Source organism: Atractosteus spatula, chromosome 6 (assembly GCF_055471065.1).
Source record: "Atractosteus spatula isolate fAtrSpa1 chromosome 6, fAtrSpa1.hap1, whole genome shotgun sequence".
Classification (NCBI taxonomy): Eukaryota; Metazoa; Chordata; class Actinopteri; order Semionotiformes; family Lepisosteidae; genus Atractosteus; species Atractosteus spatula.
Genome location: NC_142711.1, coordinates 11,755,726 through 11,777,293, shown reverse-complemented (window position 1 = coordinate 11,777,293; position 21,568 = coordinate 11,755,726). Strand labels below are relative to the sequence as shown.

The 21,568-nt window shown below is 37.7% G+C and overlaps 1 protein-coding gene across 1 annotated transcript in view; it reads left to right on the top strand.

Moving 5' to 3' along the window:
• The first annotated feature begins 426 nt into the window (after positions 1-426).
• The window catches only part of LOC148831826 (XK-related protein 4-like), an 87,047-nt gene continuing 65,905 nt past the window's right edge, over positions 427-21,568 (top strand). Inside the window, exon 1 of the mRNA XM_088919082.1 lies at positions 427-1,220. Within this exon, the coding sequence (XP_088775208.1) occupies positions 538-1,220 (683 nt within the window). The 5' untranslated portion in view covers positions 427-537. The remainder of the gene's footprint in view (positions 1,221-21,568) is intronic.

Below are 21,568 nucleotides of genomic sequence, written 5' to 3'. Positions count from 1 at the left end.
TTTGATAATGATCTCGATCCTACCAATTGTAATATAATTACTTCTTTTAATGGATGTTAATTATGATGTTTTGATGGATTTTGGATTATTTGCTAAAAGGGCGTGTCTCGAAAAAAAAGTCAATTAAAACAATTATTTGCTTTAGTCATTATTGTATTTTTTTTAATCTATATGATCGACAGACTCCGGATTTTTTTTTTCATTAAAAAGACGATGTCGAAATGAAAGCGTTGTAGCCTTCGCTGCAGCCATAGATAATAAGGAAAACTGCGATAAGTGCCCGTAGAAGAGTTGCAAAGCAATGATGTCATAGTCTAAATGTGTGCCATGGGAGAGCATATGGTTCGTACCCGCTGCCGAAAGGAAGTGTTGCTTTGTTATGAACAGGAGGCGCTGCAGCTGGCGGAAGAGGAGGTCGCCCAGCCCAGTTTCTGCTCACTGGTACACAGAATCAGAAAGAGAAAGGAGGAGGAGGAGGAGAGAAAGGAAGGAGAAGGAAAAAGACGGTATCAGTTAGATAAAGGGAGGGCTACTATAATGGCCGCTAAGTCGGATGGGGTGCTGAAAATGAAGAAAAGCGACGTGGCGTTCACCCCTCTGCAAAATTCCGACCATTCGGGATCCGTGCAGGGGCTCGCCCCAGGATCACAGCCGGACTCGGGAGCAGGGGAAGGGGACTTTGTGAATGGGGAGTCTCGCTGCTGCGGCTCCTCTTCGATGTGTCTCCGCCTGGGCAGGGAGCAGCAGAACTACTCGGTGTGGGACTGCCTCTGGATCCTCGCTGCCCTGACCGTCTATTTCGCCGATGTGGGCACAGACGTGTGGCTGTCGGTCGATTATTACCTCCGCCGTGATTACTGGTGGTTCGGGCTTACTTTATTTTTTGTGGTGCTCGGTTCGTTTTCGGTGCAGGTGTTCAGCTTTAGGTGGTTCGTCCATGATTTCAGCACCGAGGAGAGCGCTGCCGCTGCGAGTGCTGCCAGTTGCACGCACATGGATGGGAAGCTCATGAGCGGCTCTGCCTCACACGCAGACGTGGATGCCCGCCCTTCCACACCTCAAAGACAGGCTTCCACGGCCAGCAAGAGCAACACCACAACTAACAGCAGCAACAGCAGCACCGCAACCCGGACTAGCAAGAAAAGGTCGGCGTCCTGCTCTTTCTGCATCTGTCTGTTGCAGTCCGTCATCCACATCCTGCAGCTGGGTCAGATTTGGAGGTAAGGCGCTGTTAGGGGGTTAAACTAAAGAGGATCCCGAATTTATGCAAGTGCATAGTCTGTTAAAGCGTTCAGTTTCGTGTCGTGCTGGTACACTGTGGTGATATGCTGATACTACTAACGAGCATTAAACTCTCATCCCACAAAATGTGGAAGTGGAGACAGAGGTGTGTATACAGTATTTCCTAACCAGAACTCAGTCTTAACTGTGGTCCGTAGTCATAGAAGATATTGGCGTGTTCGTGTTTCCAATTTATGGGAAGACGTCGGAACAAAACTGCTTTGTGTATCAGTTATTCTCAAATCCTTAAACGGATGATTTCAGGAAAATTACATGTTTTGACTACTGAAGCAAATAGACACCTTTACAAATGATGTAAGGTTTGTTTGCTGGTTTTCCAGTAGTCTTTTCTAGAAGTACTGCATGTGTGTGTGGCTAGGACATGAGCAGTTTTATTTTCTCGTAGACATTCAAGCTAATGTGAAGAATGTCTTGATGCTTCGTCTTTATGTGTGTGTTAAAATAACACTACGTATCGGATCGCTTGGGGGAAATGCTTTGCAATGGAATGAATAGTTGAACATTGCAACAAGGTATGGGGACAGTTTAAGACAGGGATTAAAAAGATGTCAAAAGAACAGGCCTCCATCCCTTGCTGTACATTTTCAATACCTTAGGCTGTAGTAATAAATTTTAAATAATTCTAACTTATGTAAAGTTGTGACGATGATTACACATGTTTGAGGACATGAACACATGATCTGCTAGGCTGTCCCTGAATTTATTTATTAAGATATTTGTATGAATGTTTATAAGACTCAGTTTTTAAAAGTGTTTTTAAGATACACTGTACAGCTCAAGCACATGTACTGAGTTTAATTATTACTACAAAATCACAGTGGATCAGAGTTGGAGCTTGTAGTGCCAAACCCCCTATAGCCATTAAAACCATAAATGTTTTTTAAACCCTTAAATGTGATTAGATAGATTTGCCAAACAGTTTACAAGTGTAAGAAAAAAGATAACATCACAAAATACATTTTTTTTATTTTTACTGCAAACATTTTGATATTAAGTTATGAATACATCAATTGATTTACAAAATACTGTTTATTCCTGAGTTTATATTTCAACACATAGAATAAGGTCTCAGTAACTCTCTTACTGTAGATTCACATCACATTTAGGCTCAACTACTGCAAATATTGAATCATTGTTTGATTAAATGTACATATATATAAAGAAAATGAGGTTATTTTGTAGGCTTACAATACCAGCAAGGACTGAAATGGCGAAGTGATTGAAAAAAGTCATGGGTTTGCTGAGATTGACTTACCTGGAACAAAGTTTAAGATTGTTGAATGTAAAGAACAACTGGAAATAAATGGAACATTTCATGTCAGTTTTACAAAGTCGGGCTACCAGTGCTCTAGGCATTTGAATTGGACATCTGCAATGGAGACGTTCCTCGTTGATAATGCACAAAAACATCTTTATCAATCTGTAGTATTGAATGGCTCAAGGGCAACAAACATGCCTATTTGTTAAGTATTAATAAAAATGAAGAAATCATTTCATCTTTATTTGACTAGAGGAAAAGTTGACTTTGGTATAGTACTTGCAATATGTGCCACATCATGTCTATTAGCAGCTAAGAATTATATTACATGATGTTTTTAGTAGAACGTTAAGGTTACTAAGCTTTCATATTTAAAAAAAAACTGTAAATCCTGTAAAAAGGTGTAAATTTCCAGCTGTTGCACATTTCTTCAATGTCACTGTGGTGTGATTAATCTTCACACTGAGAGTGCCTTTTGGTGTTAGTTTTAATCGTGAAGTAGATTTTTCATAATGTATAAGAAGAGCAGCTCTTATACTCTGATTTCTTCTATCCCTGGAGCATCGCAGTATAATGGCCAGCATGGGAGACCATATAGAGTGGAAAACAGATAGTGCATTTAGTAGCGAAGATTGTCCTACAAAGAATCTAACTCCTTTTTCTGTTTCTATGTGGAATTCATCTTAGGTTTCCTTTATTTATGTCATTCAAATTGTTTACCGTTGGGTATATTCCTAAAGTGTGCTGGTATATAGTGTAAAACCAAAAAATATTGTCTTATGGCAATTATTTGTCAGCTGAAGCCCAAGGCATACATACATACTGTATGCTTTCACAGATTTCATCTCCAAGGACTGTACTCCTCCCTTAAGTTTACATTGCGATTGCTGTAGGTGATTTGCTTGAAAAGCTACATTTTAGAATAGTATTGACAGCACAAAGCTCAGTTAAGAGATACATAAGTCTGTACCATATTATTTTGTGCTGTAGCCTCTGTGATTATCTCACCTTAAAGGAATATCTTGTCAGATCTCTGAGCCTAACAACAACAGCTTTTTGTGGCAAGTGTTTGTTCAGGTGATCTTGACTAAAAAATGAGTTGCTATGGTAAGTTTTCTTGATAGTTTCCCAGAATCTTTATTTGAGGCTGAGCTCAAAATAGCCAAGCGTAACGTAAGAGGAGCTTGTGCAGAAGAAAACATTTTTTTCATCTGAGGTATTTATTGTTTCCAGATTTTTACTAATATGTTCTCATGTCTAGTGATCTATTATTCAATATATCAGTACAATGTGAAATGTGCACACAGTAAGTAAATCTAAGACAACACATTTTTATTCATTTTAACAATGTTCTATGAGGAAAGCTCCAAATTGTTTTTTTTAAATGCTTATTTGACTAGAAAAAATGATTAATGCATATTTAAAACTGAGAGCTATAAACATACTATTTTCTATTTTAAACTGTAACAGAAGCAAATTGTGTCTATATTTGAAAGTGCATAGACAGCAGGATCTACAGTATGAAACCCAGTCTGCTCCAAAATTATTGGTCTTTTTAAATTCTATGGAGGATAGACTAGCATTCTTTGATTTACAAGAAGAACTGCACATTATCTTAATTTTCAGATTTGTATTTTCCAAGACGGAACACACTCAATTATTTACGGTGTAAATAAAGGCAACATGTTTTTGTCTTTATAGCAATGAAAATCACACTACATATAGCAATAAACAAATCTTGTGATGTGAGACAACTATCCCAGCACATTTGAATGGATTTCTTGTTTTCAGTAGCTGCTAATCTTTGGTGGAAAGGACACTGAAGGTAACCAGTGTTGAGTTTTTCCACAGTTAAGGGCGGTACCTTTGAAGAGGCTGGTATTGTTTGCTGGGCTGCACTTTCGCCTACTGGATTGTGATTTGGCCTTGTGGAGATCAGTCGGTTTAAGCTTCATAGTGCTGGGCCCAATAATGTGGAGTAAGGTCATAAGGTGTATACAGGTTTCCCTACCTACTGTAGATGGTGTAGAGAGAGGTCATTCATTTTCTTCTTTACTTACGTGAAAGTTTCAAATAATTAAGTCAATTTAAATATTTTTTTCTTAGTTTATGACAGAGACAGGAAAACATGTACTGTATTTAGATGTGGTAAAATGCCTGAAGGGATTTTGATATTGATATTACCAGGAGGTACTGTATGTACATTTTTTAGGTATTGTGTTGTTGCACCCTTAAACAGCATTGAATTTACATGTAATGAACTGCAAATGGCATAGCACATTTTGTGTCAGGATGATACAGATTAGGTATTTTTCAGTTTTCACTTTTTTAACTCAATATCTTTGTACTGTGCGTGGATTTTTTTTTAATTTGTTGAAAACAGGAAAACAGAAAAATGGCAAATGCTTACAGTGTACAAATGCAAATTTTTCAAGATGATTTTTTTGGTTTGCATGTCATATCTTTGGATGCTAATAATATGATGACAGAACTCTGCTTCCGAAAAGACTAGGCTAGATTATTTCTCCAATGTGCTGAAAAATACTAGTTTGTCTGGGGAAATTACACAAAGTCGATGTACTGTATAAAAATAGCCATGTACTAGTGAAGTTAATCAAATCCAGTCACAAGAGAAAGGTTCAGAGAAACGCATCACAGCAAGTTGAGTAACTTTCAGTGGCTTTCAATTTTATTTTGGTAGTCCGGTGAACATGGTTTTATAATGACAATTTTCAAAAACTGAAGGCAATATCAAAGCAAACAGTATAACAGAACAAGAGAACACTCCCTCCAACATTGGTGACAACCCAGTGTATTGGTGTTTTTTGAGAAAGTTCTCTTTTCTGATTTGAAGGGGAAACCAGTTGAGCTACTGTATCTCGTTTGGTTCCTGCAAGAAATAATCCTCAGAGCTTTTATCCATCTAGGTTGATATGTAGACAGTATATTCCATGGATTATGTAATGAATGATGGGCACTTGTTTTACAATGTATTCTGCAAAATTTGATGGAAGTTTTTTGTATTACATATAATGTATAAATAGGTACTGCATTCTGTATACTGTAGTTTAATACTCTACTGATAAAGCTAATAATTGATTAAATGTTTGTAAAAATGAATTCCATTCTTTGTGTAAAGCATGGTTAAATGTCTGGAGTGCCTTTTTGATATTTTGCTATTTGCACAATAGCACCAGAGGCTTCCAAGTTTACACATCTTGACCTGTTTGTGGGGCCATAAAGTAGTTTCATTTTTCAGCAGCATTCATTTTTTTACTGTAACTGTTTTGTAACAGTTCAGACACTTCTGTGCCTGAGCATTGAATTGTATTTATCATATGTGCAGGAAATGTTCTCTTTCAAACACTGAACCTTTTATTTAGTACAAAAAAAATATATGTGTGGTTTGTTTTTGCAGCTGAGCATCTCACATCTACTCGGGTAATGTTAGTGAAATGTATGACCTTTGTTTGTTTTGTTCTAGTAAAGTTTTATGAATTAATTCCTTGCATTTATGTAGCATTTTGAGCCAAAAGGATCCCAAAGTGTCTTATATACAGTATAGGAGAGGACCCGCTTTGTCCACCACTGTCCACCAGCGTCTACCTGGGTGACATATGGTAGCCATTTAGGTGCAAAAGTGGGAAACTATATACATTTCCGTTTGAATAACAGTTTCAGACAAGCCGATGTAAGTGTTCAAGTGGAATTTAGACAGGGGACCTGAGATCTTTAATGCTTTAAGTAGTCTGGACTATCTTTAAGTAGTGTGGACTTCAGTTTAACTTCTCATCAGAAGGACAGCACTTTGTCTCCTGTCACCATAGTTTGTACTGTGGGATTGTTTCTTGGGAATTCCTGTTAATAGGAAAGAGTGTCACCTACTGGTGCTCCAATGCCAGTTACATTCATTTTTATACTTACTTTGAAATGTGTAACATTTGTGTAAAAATGTGTACATTTTTTCTTCAGCGTTCTCCCATCCCATTACTGACCTGGCCAGCCTTTGCTTGGCTTCTTAGATCTTATGAGCTTGGGCTTCTGGGTGGTGAAGCTGCTGTCAGTAATGATGTAGGCCATGTAAATCTTAACATCGTTGTCTATCCTGATGTTAGTCGTGATGTCAAATCTTAATGTAACTCGAGCTTTGATTCTCCTGTTGCAATTAACTTCTCTAGAGCATGATGGCTTGAAACATTGATAATATTTGACAAAATCAATTCTGTAAATGAAAGGTGTTTTATAAATATTTCAGTCTACAAATTAATTATCTGTTTCTGCTTAAAATACCATCTTTAATACAGTAGGTGGCGTGCTCTATATTAATGTGGCCCCAGCTGTCAATCCATCCAATTTTTAATTGCTTTATCCAGTACAGGGTCACTGATAGAAAGCAACAGGCGCAAGGCAGGACATACCCTGTATGGGAAAGGATTCATCATAGGGTACACACAGATCCAAACATACACACACTCACACTAGTCGTTAGAGGAAACTGTAGCACCCAGTCTGCAAACCCATGCAAACATGGGGGAACATACAAGCTCCACACAGACAGTACCCCAGGTCCGGACTTTAACCAAGAGCCCCTGAGCTGTGAGGCAGCAATGCTAACCACTGCACCTGATGAATGGATTGTTATTGTTGTTGTATAGCCTATTATAAAAAAATAAATGCTCTAGACAGGGAACACAAAGAATAATTTCAATTATTTTCAGAGGAAGAAACTGTTGTATTGCTTCTTGCTGTAGTTAGGCTTATTTTATAAATCAAACCAGTGCAAACAATCATTAGAAAGAAAAGAGATGACTCCAATTTTTTATGGTAAGCTCAATGTTGAATACATTTTTAATAACTTTGCTTTGATTGCTTGTCCCTAAAGCGTACAGAAAATGAAATGGATAATAAAACTACTTTATGTAAAGATGAATTTGCTCTTAAATATCTTTCAAAAAGGCTTGATTATAAAAGTCAAATATACCCCCTTTCAATAACTCTTTCTTTCCAGTTCTGTGTATATTTAGTGCTCTTGCATTGCCAGGATTTCTTGCACAATGTTCAATCAAGAAATGGAAAAGAGCAGACCCCATCACCTGCTCTCTGTTACTAGATTTTGTTCTTTGAACAAAATAGCAGTATTAATTCACAGTTCTTCGTGTTATTTAGGCCATCAGCACAAGTGTTCCATAAACTGCACATACTGGAACAAGTCAGAAAATTATATAGATATAATGTATAATTTGAAAATAATAGAATAGAATTTGATATAATAGATATAATTTGACGTATGAAATTATATAGATATATTTGTTACAAGGTCTTTTAAGAATAAATCTCTTTCCTGATATTTGTCTTTCTTGTTTATGAAAAGAACAACCTGATTAAGATTTTGAAAAATAGTTATTTCTCATTTGTTTCCATGTGGCGAATGACCTTGTTCTGTTTGCTATTCTGCGGTGTGCAGCAGAGATATACTGGGAGACTCAATGACAAGCAAGTTGATCACTCTTCCCTACTAACAAACCCCAGCACAAACACAGGTGAAAAACCACACAAGGCACTTAAGCCACAATAAAATTTATGATACAGTTATACAATGCTTACAGACAGCACAATTATTTACAATCAATAGAGCCACATTAAGCTCTTATGTAAATAGCTAGTCCAAAATGTCAAGACTCATAAAGACCTGTGGTGTCACTGTGGCCTTCACACTAGCTTCAAATTACACATTTCAAAGTAAGTATAAAGTTCACACACATTTTTATAGTTTCATATTCATTCTTCAGCTTGCACCTTTATGTGATGGCGTTCTGGAAAAGTTAATATTTTAAGCAGCAGGGGGACTTGGTTTGTTTCTGACTTTGCTGACAAGGCAGAAGCCTGTGAGCTAGCTTGTATAGTGCTCTCCTGTTAAAATAGAACATTTTTGTAGTACATGAAAAAACAATTACAGAAATCTTTTTCGGTTTTAAATATTTTAAAAGTATTATTGTTCTTTTAATTGATATAAGATTTAATAAAATAGTTACACCCTATCAAATCTGTAATACTGTCAGTTGTCACTGTTATTTCCACCAGTCTGGGTGAGCCAGTGTAAAATTGGTGATATTATATCTGTTGAACATGGTTTTGTTCACTTTAAGAATATCTTTCCAATTCTGTTCTTTGTCAGTGTTCCAAAGATTCTGGTGCCAACTAATAGCTTAAAGTAGGAATCATCAGAGTGTTTACAATATGATATCCTATTTCTCATCAAAGATTGCATACCCTGTGTCAGACTCCATTTTAGGAAAGCAGATGATGGTGACTACAGTACATTGTAAGATCTGCAATGCAATACAATTCACACTTAAAAGGAATAAATCATTTTTCTTAATCTGAAAATCTGTTAAAGTAACAAGTTATAGGTTTATTTCATGCTGAAAAAAAGAAGAAAGAAAACACAACATTTTGGCCGAGGAGCCTTCTTCAGGTGTGAGAGAGACAGGGCAGTAGGCAAAGGTAAAGTAGCGGGAGAACAAAGGCTGGGAGAGAGGAGGAGTGAGAGGCGGGAGCAGGGGACAGAAAGAGAGGCCAACAAGAATTGTGAAGTCAGAATAGGTGTAGAGAGGTGTGAAATGAAACCTCAAATGAATGGAGAAAATGTAGAAGAAAAGTAGTTTGTTGTTAAGAGAAGGGGGAAGGTGTGAAACTCCACGGCCGAAACGTTGTTTTCCAGCAGCCATATCACTCTGCAACTCACAACTGGTAACCCACTGAAGCTAAGCAGGTGTGAGCCTGGTCAGTACCTGGATAGGAGACCTTCTGGGAAAATCTAAGGTGGAAGAGGTGTTAGTGGGGCCAGCAGGGGGTGCTCACCCTCCGGTCCATGTGGGTCCTAATGCCCCAGTATAGTGATGGGGACACTATACTGTAAACAAGGTGCCATCCTTCGGATGAGACGTAAAACCGAGGTCCTGATTCTCTGTGGTCATTAAAAATCCCAGGGCGTTTTTCGAAAAGAGTAGGAGTGTTAGCCTAAATTTCCCATTGGCCTTTACCAATCATGGCCTCCTAATAATCCCCATCTATGAAATGGCTTCATTACTCTGCTCTCCTCCCCACTGAGAGCTGATGTGTGGTGAGCATTCTTGCGCACCATGGCTGCCGTCGCATCATCCAGGTGGGGCTGCACATTGGTGGTGGTGGAGGGGAGTCCCCATTACCTGTGAAGCGCTTTGAGTGGAGTGTCCAGAAAAGCACTATATAAGTGTAAGCAATTATTATTATTATTATTATTACTTGTTCCTTTGCAGCCAACATATGCTGACGCAGCTTCCCACCTGAACTACTAATGTCTGTTAAAGTAGTTGGTTTTCTTTAAAATAAAAGACCCACTATGTTTAACTAGTTTGTACTTGTCTCGTTGAATGTAAAAAGATATACAGATCCACTTAATAACATTTAGGCTGATATAAATTCCAAAATGGAAATTGTATTTTGTATTTATCACTTTCTTTTACTAGACACGTTTCTTCTGTGAATGTGCACTTTCTCTCTGAAGCTCAAAGATATCGCTTAGGGTTATTGATTGTCTTGGTGCCCATTACAGCTGTCATTGTCTTTATTTTTCTGATGCTGTCTTGTAGAAATAAATAAAACGGTCAAGGCTTGACTAATGTAAAAAAAAAGCTTTTTCCTTCTCTAATTGAAAAAAAATAGTTGATGGATGGAGTTACCTTGATTCTGTTGTATTTGATTCTATTGAACTGTCTCCTGGAGAACTACTGTATTGCATCAGACAAACAGTCCCTTAAGAAAACTTTACCACAGCAAATACACAGATCTGTATGTCTCATTGGACCATGTGTGGGAGTGACGTGGCTTTATTTAAAGCCAGTTACAGCACTACTTAGGAACAGGAAAGTGTTTTGATAGTAATCTTTAAGAAAAATAAATGATATTTTTTGTATAATTTGAATTATATAGTGAAGTGCAGTTTTATCAAATAGAAGTATATTGTTACAAATACAACAGCCTGTATGCTGTCTCTTCTGTCCTTGCCCAAGCTGTGCTCAAATGGACACCGTCTGTTTTATGAAATCATTACCTTTACATGTTTAACAACCCCTTTTCAGTGAGCCCTCGGTGGCCACTTTATGGTTATTTATGAATTTTATGCCTTCTTTGAGATCAGTATTTCATTGACACATTAGTGCTCATCTAGTTGTGAAACTGAAACGTTTTGCCCGTGTAATTTTAAAATGGCTGTCCTTATCATAACATTTCATTGCTTGTCTTCAGACTACTCGTATGAGTGTTTAGTAATTAGTGTTAGAAGAATATGCTTCCTTCAAAGGAAGTACTGTGCCACCCAGCCATTCTAAGTCAATCTAATGGACTTTTTTAGAGTCAACAGTGAAACACATACAGTATCACGAGACACAAAGGGAAATTAAAAAGAAGTAGATTTAAATCCGGGTCCAAAGGGGAAGGTATTTTACCTGAAGGGTTATGGCATTCTGGAACATCTTACCCAAGTGTTTGTCGAAGCTGATAGCTTGGCTTCTTTCAGGAGAAGGCTGGAAAAGATTTTCAGATCAATAGCCTACTACTAGCTACTAGGTACCAAATTAGCTGATAGATGGATCAAACAGTCTCCTCTCATTTGTACCCTTTTAAAGTTATTATAAAAAGTTTCAGAGTGCAGCATCTGATGTTCAGACTGTATTCATATTGGAGACCATCTTTCCTTTACAGCCAGGTGACTGCAAACCTCCTGTTGACCCTGATGTAAATTCTTTAGAGGGTTGCTAAAAAAAAAAAAGAAAACATGGCTTTTAGCACAAAAACATGCCAAATACCAATTTTGTTCTCCAGAGGAAGGATGCAGGTCTCATTCTTTCCAAAGCTTTTTTTTGCTTAGCCAGTATTTTAAATTCCTTTCAGGTTGCCTAAAAACAGAATATCTATTGCCTCTCCAACCCTCCAGACACACGGCGAATTCTGCTTTTTTTAACATCATAAAATATGGTGATTACTTGAAAAAGGCCCAACAGAAAAGTTGAAAGGAGGCTAAAACAAATAATAAAAAGTACTTTCATTCCTACAAGATCAAAAAAAGAACTATCAAGAATGAAGTAAAATATATCTGGGACAGAATGTCTAGACAATGAAAGGGAAATGGCTAAATACTAAACACATCTTTCCCTGTGTAACAGTGCGGCGAGCACCGGTAAAAAGTCAACGCTCTGGGTGAGGGGAGGGAAGCACCAGTGTGAGGTTAGCAGGGACCAAAAATAACACAAAAAAGGTGGAAAAATAAACCAAAAGCAAAAAAAAAGGGTACGGCTGTGCCTCGTGACCTCCAGACTGGGCTTACCCTATTTAGCAGGGTCCAATCTGGTGAGCAGGGCGCGTAAGGCAAGAACAAAACAAGAACTTAGTGTGTAAAAAACAAGTGTGTATGTGTGTGTGCCTGCCCTGGTGGAAGTGCATGATGGGACAGGCAAAAAGAAAAAGAAAAGAAAAAGAAAACCTTCCGTGGGTGCAACCCCCTCTGGAATTGTCGGTGTCAAACTTCCCCTTCCGGGGTAGGTCCTGCTAGTCCCGATGGGGGGTGTCCAGTGTGCCTTTATAGGACCCGCCCAGCTGTGGCTCATCATCTAGAAGCCGGGACAGCTGGGACTACAAAGGCGAGGCGTCGCCCTTCTACCAGGGCTCCGCCTCCACACTGGGCACGCCCCCGCATAATGCCACACCTGTTTCAGGCGTGAAAGTCCACAACATAAACCAGACAGCAGAAGGACAAGATTCTGCATTAAACTATCAGCATCGGAGAAGAAGAAGTATCATGGGGTAGTAAAAGCACTCTAGATAAATAAAGTATCCTTGCTTGTTATGAAATTTGCTTATTTCACTAATTTTGCAGGTAACAATGGCGGAAGTGTCTTTATAATCTTCAATACAAGACATGAACAAAAAAATGTCAAGATATTCATTCGAAATGGTTATTTCTCCTTATAACCATGCCCAGTCAAAGCTTTGAAAGTGACCCAATGTCAAATTTGTCTCAGCTGATCAATGTCTGTTATGCAGGAATGCAAAACCTCAGTCCTTAAGCAGATTCTTTAGAGATTTGCTCAGAAAGAAAAGAAAAGAAACGACTACATCTTTTAGAATAAAAAAAACAATCTTGCCAAACAGCGATTTTGTTCCCCAAAGGAAGACTATCAGTCTTTGGTTCTTTATAAAGTCTTTTAGCTTAGATTTTCAATAATAGAAATTTATTGCAAGACATCTAAAAATGTCCTGCTTGAAACTGTGACATGTGCTGCAGAGCTCTCCCTTGTGCTTGACATGAGCTCAACATAAAATAACAGCGACGGAAGGAGATGTGAATACTTGATTTCTTTTTCAAGCTGATAGTGGCATCTGAACTGGAGATCATTAAAATAACATAACAAAATCTACAGTATTCTAAGAAATAATGTTCAACCTAGAAGTCTTTTAAAGGCACTACTACACCATCCGTTTTTTAGTTCCTCATTAGTATACTGTTCTGTGTCTTAGTTTAACAAAATTCCCACATCAGCAGCTCTAAGAATGGCAGTTTTCTGACTTTTGTTGAAAGAGAGACATTAATTTTAAGTAGATTAATTAATTTTAAGTTAGCAAAGGTACAAAAAATTCATGAGAGATTTTAAATATATAATAACTGAGAGTAAGTGGATGTACTGTACAAACTACAGAAATAGTTATGTTGTATATGCTGTATATTATATTGTATTTATAATTAATACTTTATTATATTATTAATTAATAATTTAAAGTATTGAAATTGGTTTCTAAAAATATGCTATATTGGCCAAACTCATCTTAACGTTCTATGTACAGTAACTCTATTTATGGGTACTAACTCCACCTCATATTTATAGACAGTTATTTTTTATCAATATCTTTAGGTAATTTTTGTGTTAGAAGTTCTTCAGACGGGTTTTGCAGAAGGTTTTGCAATATTTTTACTCTATATATGATTGCAATATTGTACAGTATATCCCTTAACACAAGATTGACTTCTAAATAGAAAGACTTTTGTGATCTGATACAATGCCAACAATTCTAAACTGAGAATGAAAGTGAAACAACTATTTTCACTATTTACTGTTTCACTGTTATAGTTACTATTGTGTGAAGATCATATTTCACTCCCAGAAGAAGATACTGTACAGTGGCTTTCAGAAGTATTCATCCCTCTTGGTCCTTTTTCACATTTTATTTTGACAACATGGAATCATAATGTATTTAAATGGGATAATGTATTTAATTTTTTTTTGCCTTTAACTGACACAAAACACTTGTTTATAATATGTAATATAAAAACAAAAATAACTGATTGAATACGTATTCACCCCCCTTGAGTCAGTATTTGGTAGAGGTACCTTTAGCAGAAATGACAGCGATGAGCCACTCCAGAACATTGACTTTTTGTTTTTATACCACTGCAGTGTGGCTTTCACAGTATATATTGGTGTTCTCAGGATGACGTGCGGGGTTGTGCTTGTGCCAAACATAGCGTGCAGTGTTGAGGCCGAAACGGTCAATTTTGGTCTCACCACACCATAGAATCGTCTTACTCTTGGTCGTAGAGACTCCCAGAAGATGTCTGGCAAACTGTAGTCGAGATTGGATGGGAGTTTTTTTTTTCAGCAATGGCTTTCATTTTACCGCTCTCCCAAAAAAGGCAAATTTGTGAAGCATCCGTGCAATTGTTGTAGTATGCATAGTTTCTCCCACCTCTGCTGTGAAAGACTGTAATTCATTTAGAAATGTCATAGGCCTCTTGCTGGTCTCCCTGACTAGTGCCCTTCTTAACTGGCCACTCACTCTTTGAGAATGCCCTGTTCTGCACGGATCCACAGCTGTGCCATATGTTCTCCATTTCTATATAATGAACTGTATTGGGCTTAGAATACCCACCCCTGATGGGTGATTTTCAATAAACCTATCCAGGATTTGGTTTGAATGTTCCTTTGTCTTCATGATGAAGTTTTTGTTGGGAGCTGTTCTAATCAACTGTGGAACCCCGCAGATGTAGGTATATTTCACCTGAACTCATGGGAACTCACAAGTGGACGCCTCTCAACTAATTATGTGACTTCTAAAGACAATTTGTTGCACCAGAGCCTATTTACAGTAGGTGTGTCGTAGCATAGGAGGTGAATATTTATGCAATGGAGTCATTTTCTGTTTTATATTTATAATTAATTTACTAGGATCTGTAGAATTATGTTTTCACTTTAAGATTCTAGGGTAATTTGTGTCGATGTTGTGTTGCTTTTCTTATATTCTTTTAGATCACTTGCATGTGCAGCATATTAAAATCATCGATCCAATTATCCAATCAATCTGCCTATTGTGGCAAACTTTATGAGTTTCAGTGTTGTGCACAACAAATCAAAACGGTAGAAGTAATGATGCATTAGAATTGATTTTCACACCACTGCACAGTATATAAAGTGTAGCTTGTACTGTATGTGTGAGAAGACTGCGTTTGTATAGATTGTTTTTGTGGGGGGGATTTCCCAGTTACACTTTGGCACAGTGAAAACTGTGAGGACAGGGAGAAACCACTGTCAGTGGAGGCTTACTGTGCTCCAGGGAAAACGAAACAGATCACCAGATGGGCTTTGACAACCCCCCTTTAAACAAACAAGTAGAAACAACTGGTATGTCTTTTCTCATAATTGCTATGCACTGAAACAGATTGTTCTTTTTCTTAAAGCATGGCAATTAGAAGATTTATTTTAATTAATGTTTTAAAATGCAAAAGCAATGGCTCATTTAACAAACAAACTAACTATAAAAGGAGTAGGTAGATGACAGTGTGATACACAGCATGAAGCTAAACATTTACATTTCTTTACTGTCCTGTCCTGTTTCTGCGTACAAAAAAATATATTTTTTTGTTTGTGCTCGAAATGAATCTTGCTCTTGAACTCTTCACTTGTGCGATATCCGAAGCATGAATTCCTCCTGCAGCAAAATAGTTTCCATGGCAACAGGAGGAAACATGACCTCAGAAGTTGTTGAGCACCACCTGTTTCTATCCAATGGTACTGCTTTGGCTTGGTCACAAGAGCTGTGTTGATGAACAGCCTGCATTCTACAAATGTCAAGCTGCTCACACTAACTGAAGTCCTGTGTTAGGCCCCATGTCTCTCTCCAGTATGTTTGCCAAGTGATAATAACCTGACACTTTGAGAAAGGTTAGATTTTTAGCATTGCCTCCAAACTGAGTTAAATTTAACTGAGTTACATCTGTGCTAAATTGTTGTTTCATCTTACTGGTTTCGTGATTTTACAAAACAGTTGGAGTTAGAATCAAATTTCATAATTCCAGAAAGGGTGGAAATACAGGGCTAAATGAAACAACACTTCGATGATCTTGATGGTGGATTTTGGTGTGTTAGAAGTTTCGGTCTCTGCTCCCATGTTTGTATGTTGTGGTTTACATCTTTTTCCAGGTTAAAGATTTTAAGCATGCATACTTACTGTGAGTCATCAATGTTTTGAAATATGTCAGTTAGAAAGGCACAGAGGCTTTCCCAAATTTCCCATTGGCCCTTAGCAATCATGGCCTCCTAATAATCCCCCTCTATGAATTGGCTTCATTACTCTGCTCTCCTCCCCACTGATAGCTGGTGTGTGGTGAGAGTACTGGTGCACTATGGCTGCCGTCGCATCATCCAGGTGGGGCTGCACATTGGTGGCGGTGGAGGGGATCCCCATTACCTGTAAAGCGCTTTGAGTGGAGTGTCCAGAAAAGCGCTATATAAGTTTAAGCTATTATTATTATTATTATTATTATTATTATTATTATATTAATAAAATATGCCAGCAAGTCAATTCAGCATAGTATCATCATCAAATATCATCATACTGCAGCATTTGCTATAGTTATTTCTTTGGCATTGAATTTGACTTCTTTCTTACATTGTGCATCTAAACCACAGCAGGCAGTTATGTGTACGTAACATTTGTGACTTCACACCCCTCCCCGCAAAAAAAAACCCCAACATTTCTGCATAGCTGAATGAGAGTTTGAGTGCTTAACCTGTTCCCATTGAGTATGAGATCTGATATGCATTTTCCCTTGTAGTTACTTGGTCCTTGTGAATACAGATGCCTTGGAAATAAAACCAAGTAAAACCAGGTTTTGATACTTCATTGTCTTCATTGGACTTTCAGATGTGTGATTAAAAATGTATCTGTGTTCTTTTTGTACTGACATTCAAAACTGCATCAGATTTTTAATGGCAAATCATGTTGCATCTGTGATTTTTTGTTTATCTATTGATAATTATGATGCCTATTGACAGTCTGTGCTGCACTGTGTGTATTGCTACACAGCTATTGTGAGCACAATAACTTAATTCCTGTTTGGAAGTTAGCTTTGATTTGTTGAGCCTAAGGAGATGAGTGCAGTATCCTACATATTTTAATAATCCATAGAAAAAGAAAAAAAAGTACAGCTTATTAAAACCAGGAAAGAATCTGAAATAATCAGATTTTGAAACAATTAGAATGAGATATATTTAATTTGTCTTTCCAAAAAGAAATCCATTTTATGTTCTCAGCAGGGTTTGAAGAATGTGTCATACATAGGACATCGGGCAAGGAATCCAACATTTAGTTTTTCTCTGTCATATTTTAGATTAGTCTTATAATTTATGAAAAAGCAGAATATGTTTTGAATTATAGTGAATTACTGCTAGGATTACGTATTTCCAATACTCTTCTAGAACAAAAAATGAAAACAAATTTGCATAACCATAAGCCAGTGTGAGTGGTGCTATTATTTCACAATGTTAAAACATTAGTCTATATTTCCTTATAGTTTATACCTTATTTGTTGCACCAACGATTACAAGTGTTTCTATTATTGCTTTTTTGCTCAAATTATGATTTTTCATACTACCTATTCCTAAAAAGGGGAAAAGTGGTACTTTTAATGATGTTCTTTAATATAAAGTCAAAATGTAAAATATGTTTTAAACTGTATTCCAAATCTATACTGTAGCAGTTGTAATGAGTCTAATGACACACATATTTTCTTAACTTTAGAGCACAAGGTATCACTTTAAAATCTGTACATTACATCTGCCTTGGTTTATGCACTTTTTAATTTAGCACAATATTAAATGGAAGATTGTATCTGGCATAATTGTTCTTGGAATGTTAATGTAGGTTAATTAGTTGCTGTTGCTAATCTGTGGCAGTTTGTGCATTCATAAGATAATTGGTTGATCATTAAAACATAAAGGAGAAGCACTGAATTAAATGTGTCAAAGCACAGAAACGTCTACTTTAAGAAATGGGAGAAAGCTAAGTTTATTATTAGGTCACATGATGTAAATGAGAATAAGAATCTATTAAATGCTTCATCATTCTTACATATTTATAACCTTCCACAGTTCTCACATTTTGTTGCTTTAATAATAATACTTCCACTCCACTCAAAGCACTTTACAGGTAATGTGGACTCCCCTGCACCACCCATGTGCAGCCCCTCCTGGATGATGCAATGGCAGCCAAAGTGTGCCAGTACCACACATCTGCTATCAGTGGGGAGGAGAACAGAGTGATGAAGCCAATTTATAGATGGGGATTATTAGGAGGCCATGATTGGTAAAGGCCAGGGGGAAACTTGGCCAGGACACCGGTGTTACACCCCTTCTCTTTTAGAGAGAGGCCCTGGGATTTTTAATGACCACAGAGAGTCAGGACCTTGGTTCTATGTCTCATCCGAGGAACAGCGCCTTGTTTACAGTACAGTATCCCCGTCACTATACTGGTGCATTAGGACCTACACAGACAACAGGGTGAACACCCCCTACTGGCCCCACTTAAACCTCTTCCAGTAGCATCCTTAGTTTTTTCCAGGTGGTCTCCCATCCCTGGTACTGACCAGGCTCACACCTGCTTGGCTTCAGTGGGCTGCCAGGTGTGAATTGCAGGGTGATATAACTGCTGGCATCAAATGCATTAAAGGCTGCAGTTATGTCGCTTTGAACAATCAATTCATATTTAAAATACAATTATATATACAACCTACTCCACAAAAGCAAAAAAGAAAAAGAAAGAGGTTAATGAATATGAACGAGAAATGGAAAAAAACTTGATTGCATAAATATGCAGATCCTTTGCTGTGGCAAGCCTAAATTAATTTCTGTGCACAAAATTATCTTAACAAACCATACAGTTAGCTGAGTGACCTCTGACTGTGTGCAATAAAAGGGGTTCTCATGATTTCACAATACATTTCACCTTCCTCTGTAAAGCCCCTCAGTCAGGTAGTGAATTTCAGGTTACAAAGACCAACAGAAGGATACAAAAAATGTCATAGACCCAATTAACATTTCTTTGAGCACAATGAAGTCGACCATTAAGAAGAGAAAGGTATATTGTACTTCCCAAAACTGAAAACAAGGAGGAATCTGCAAAGGAAAAATGACACTCTGAGGCCAACAGCAAATTTGCAAAAGCTACAGATTGGCTGGGATGTTCATGGGGAGGAAATGTTCATGGGGATTCATGGGTCAAAGCTAGCATATACTGTATGGCACAGTGGCAGGAAGTACACCATTACTGAACAAAAGTCTCAAATCCTGCATGGAATTTGTAATGAAGAATATAGGTGATATTCAAGGTTTTTTAGGTGATATTAACATTACGTTTTAAAAAATATGTATGCATCATTTTGTAGTTTCACAACAGAAGAACACCATAGGAAGGGTCTAAATGCTTTGCAAGACTTTGTATGTATGAAATCTCAAATTTTAGAATAAGCCAGGTTGGTTCTGTGTATATTGCGCCAGACACCAGATGTTCAGGTGTTTAACAGTTGAATTTAATTGAAGAACATCACATTTTAATTTATTTTAATCATATTTAGGCTGCCATCTGATAGAAAAAGAATGAAAATAGATCTTTACCTTATTGACACTACAGACGTATTGTGCTTTCTGGTACTAAATTGATTGATGAGTAAAGAAAGCAGTGTACTTTGCTCACACTCAGACAGGTAATCAAGGGATACTCTTAGAAGAAGACCTAACATGAACTCGAAGGAACAATGTGGCTAGTAGGGGCTTACTTTGTAAAACCACTTTAAGGGTAACTCTTAAGACGAACACGGTGTTCACAAGATAAACTCATGCTGGGCTGATTGTCTTTGTTCACCCTCTTGGCACAGCTTGAATTCTTCTGGAAAAGGCCTGCTGCTGTTTGCTTTGTTGGCTAAATATCTTTTTGCATTTCTTTCATGAATCGGTAATTGCACATCTTTTCTTTTTTATGAGATCAGAACGCAATGAATTAATCCTTCCCATTTTATGACAGTTTGGGTTGTAAGTTATTTCTGAGAAATTATGTCATGCAAGAGTAGTTTATTTATTGGCTCCAATCCATTTAAATACTTCACAAAGTATGTCTGCCTCTTGAAAATGGAACACTGTGGTCCAAAAAAAGTTTTTAGGGCTTTAACTAGTGTAATTAGCATATTTATTGCTCAATATACTGTATGTCATTTTCATCATTATCACTGCATCACCACAGAATTAAAATAACTTACATATGATATGTTCTTGAGGAACAACATCCAAATATCAGATGCTTTGTGAATGAGGTAGGATAGATTTTGGATATAGCTAACTCTGGTAATGACTAAGATTTATTACAGCTGGATAAAATTAGCTTTGTCAATGTCAGTTAAGACCTTAAATTCATTTCCAGTGTGAAGAGCAATATTATTGTTTGATTAAATGAATACAAACCTAAAGAAAAGAGGAAACCAGAAAGACGGTACTGTGACATACAGATAGTTCTTGATTGATGTGCCCTTAATTTGCAACATTTTTGTTTAATATGCCTCAAGAAAGACATGTACAACTTCTTAATTGAGCACAGATTAATTCTCACTTTAACACGCTTTGGCACAGCCAGCAACAGGAAACGGGAAGGAAACATTATGAATGTGCGCAGCTTTTTTGTGCAGGGATGAATAAAATCACTTGAATGACAGACAGTGTTGTTAACAGCCACTATTCACCTCCCAGATGCAGGGCCGCCTCAAGGGGTGGTGATGTAATAGCTACCTCCCTGGCCTGCACAAACAGACATACAGAACCAAACAGAACTACTAATTGCCGTTGTTGCTAATGCTATCAGTACCTTCAGGTGTCTCACTGCCAGCATCCTTGTCGTCGTTGAGATCTCACCACCCGTGTCCGTTTCTTCCTCACTCCTGGTTTTTACCACAAAACCTTTCCACGGACCCTGTAAGAGCCACATTTGCATCCTCCCTCTTCTGCTTCCTTTTTGTTTTTCTCGCACCCACTGTAGTATTTTCGAGATGTGTCCCTATCTCTGCTTGTGCTCGCCATTTTTCCAGCAGCTAACTTTTTTTTCCAAGCTAGTTCATGAATGCCGCAATAATTTTTAGCTCGCAGCTGATGGGCTATGACGTAGTGAGTGCAGGAGACGCCTGCAGTTCTGAATGAAGCACCTGCTCTCCCACAGACTTAAACATGTATTTATATTTTTATGCGTGTATGAAGTGGGATTGGGGGGGGGGGGCTGGGTGGCTGGCGCTGGGCCCCTGGGTTGTCGCCCGCTTCACCCCACCCTTTGAGATGGTCCTGCCCTGATGAATAACTTAACTTAATAACACATGAAATATATTGATTGCATAGACGTGTAAACTCAATATCTGGTGGATGCATCATTGGCACCAACTACAGCCACAAGTCTTTATATTTAAGTCTCTACCAACTTTGCACACAGACGGTTTGCTTATTCTTCTTGGCAGATTTGCCTAAGCTCTCTGAGGGTGCTTGGGGTTCACTTATAGACAGTGGATTTCATGTCTTTCCACAGATTCCCAATAGGATTCAAGTCAGGGCTTTGCTTGGGCCACTCAAGGACATTCAGCTCTTATTCATAAGCCACTTCAGCGTAGCTTTG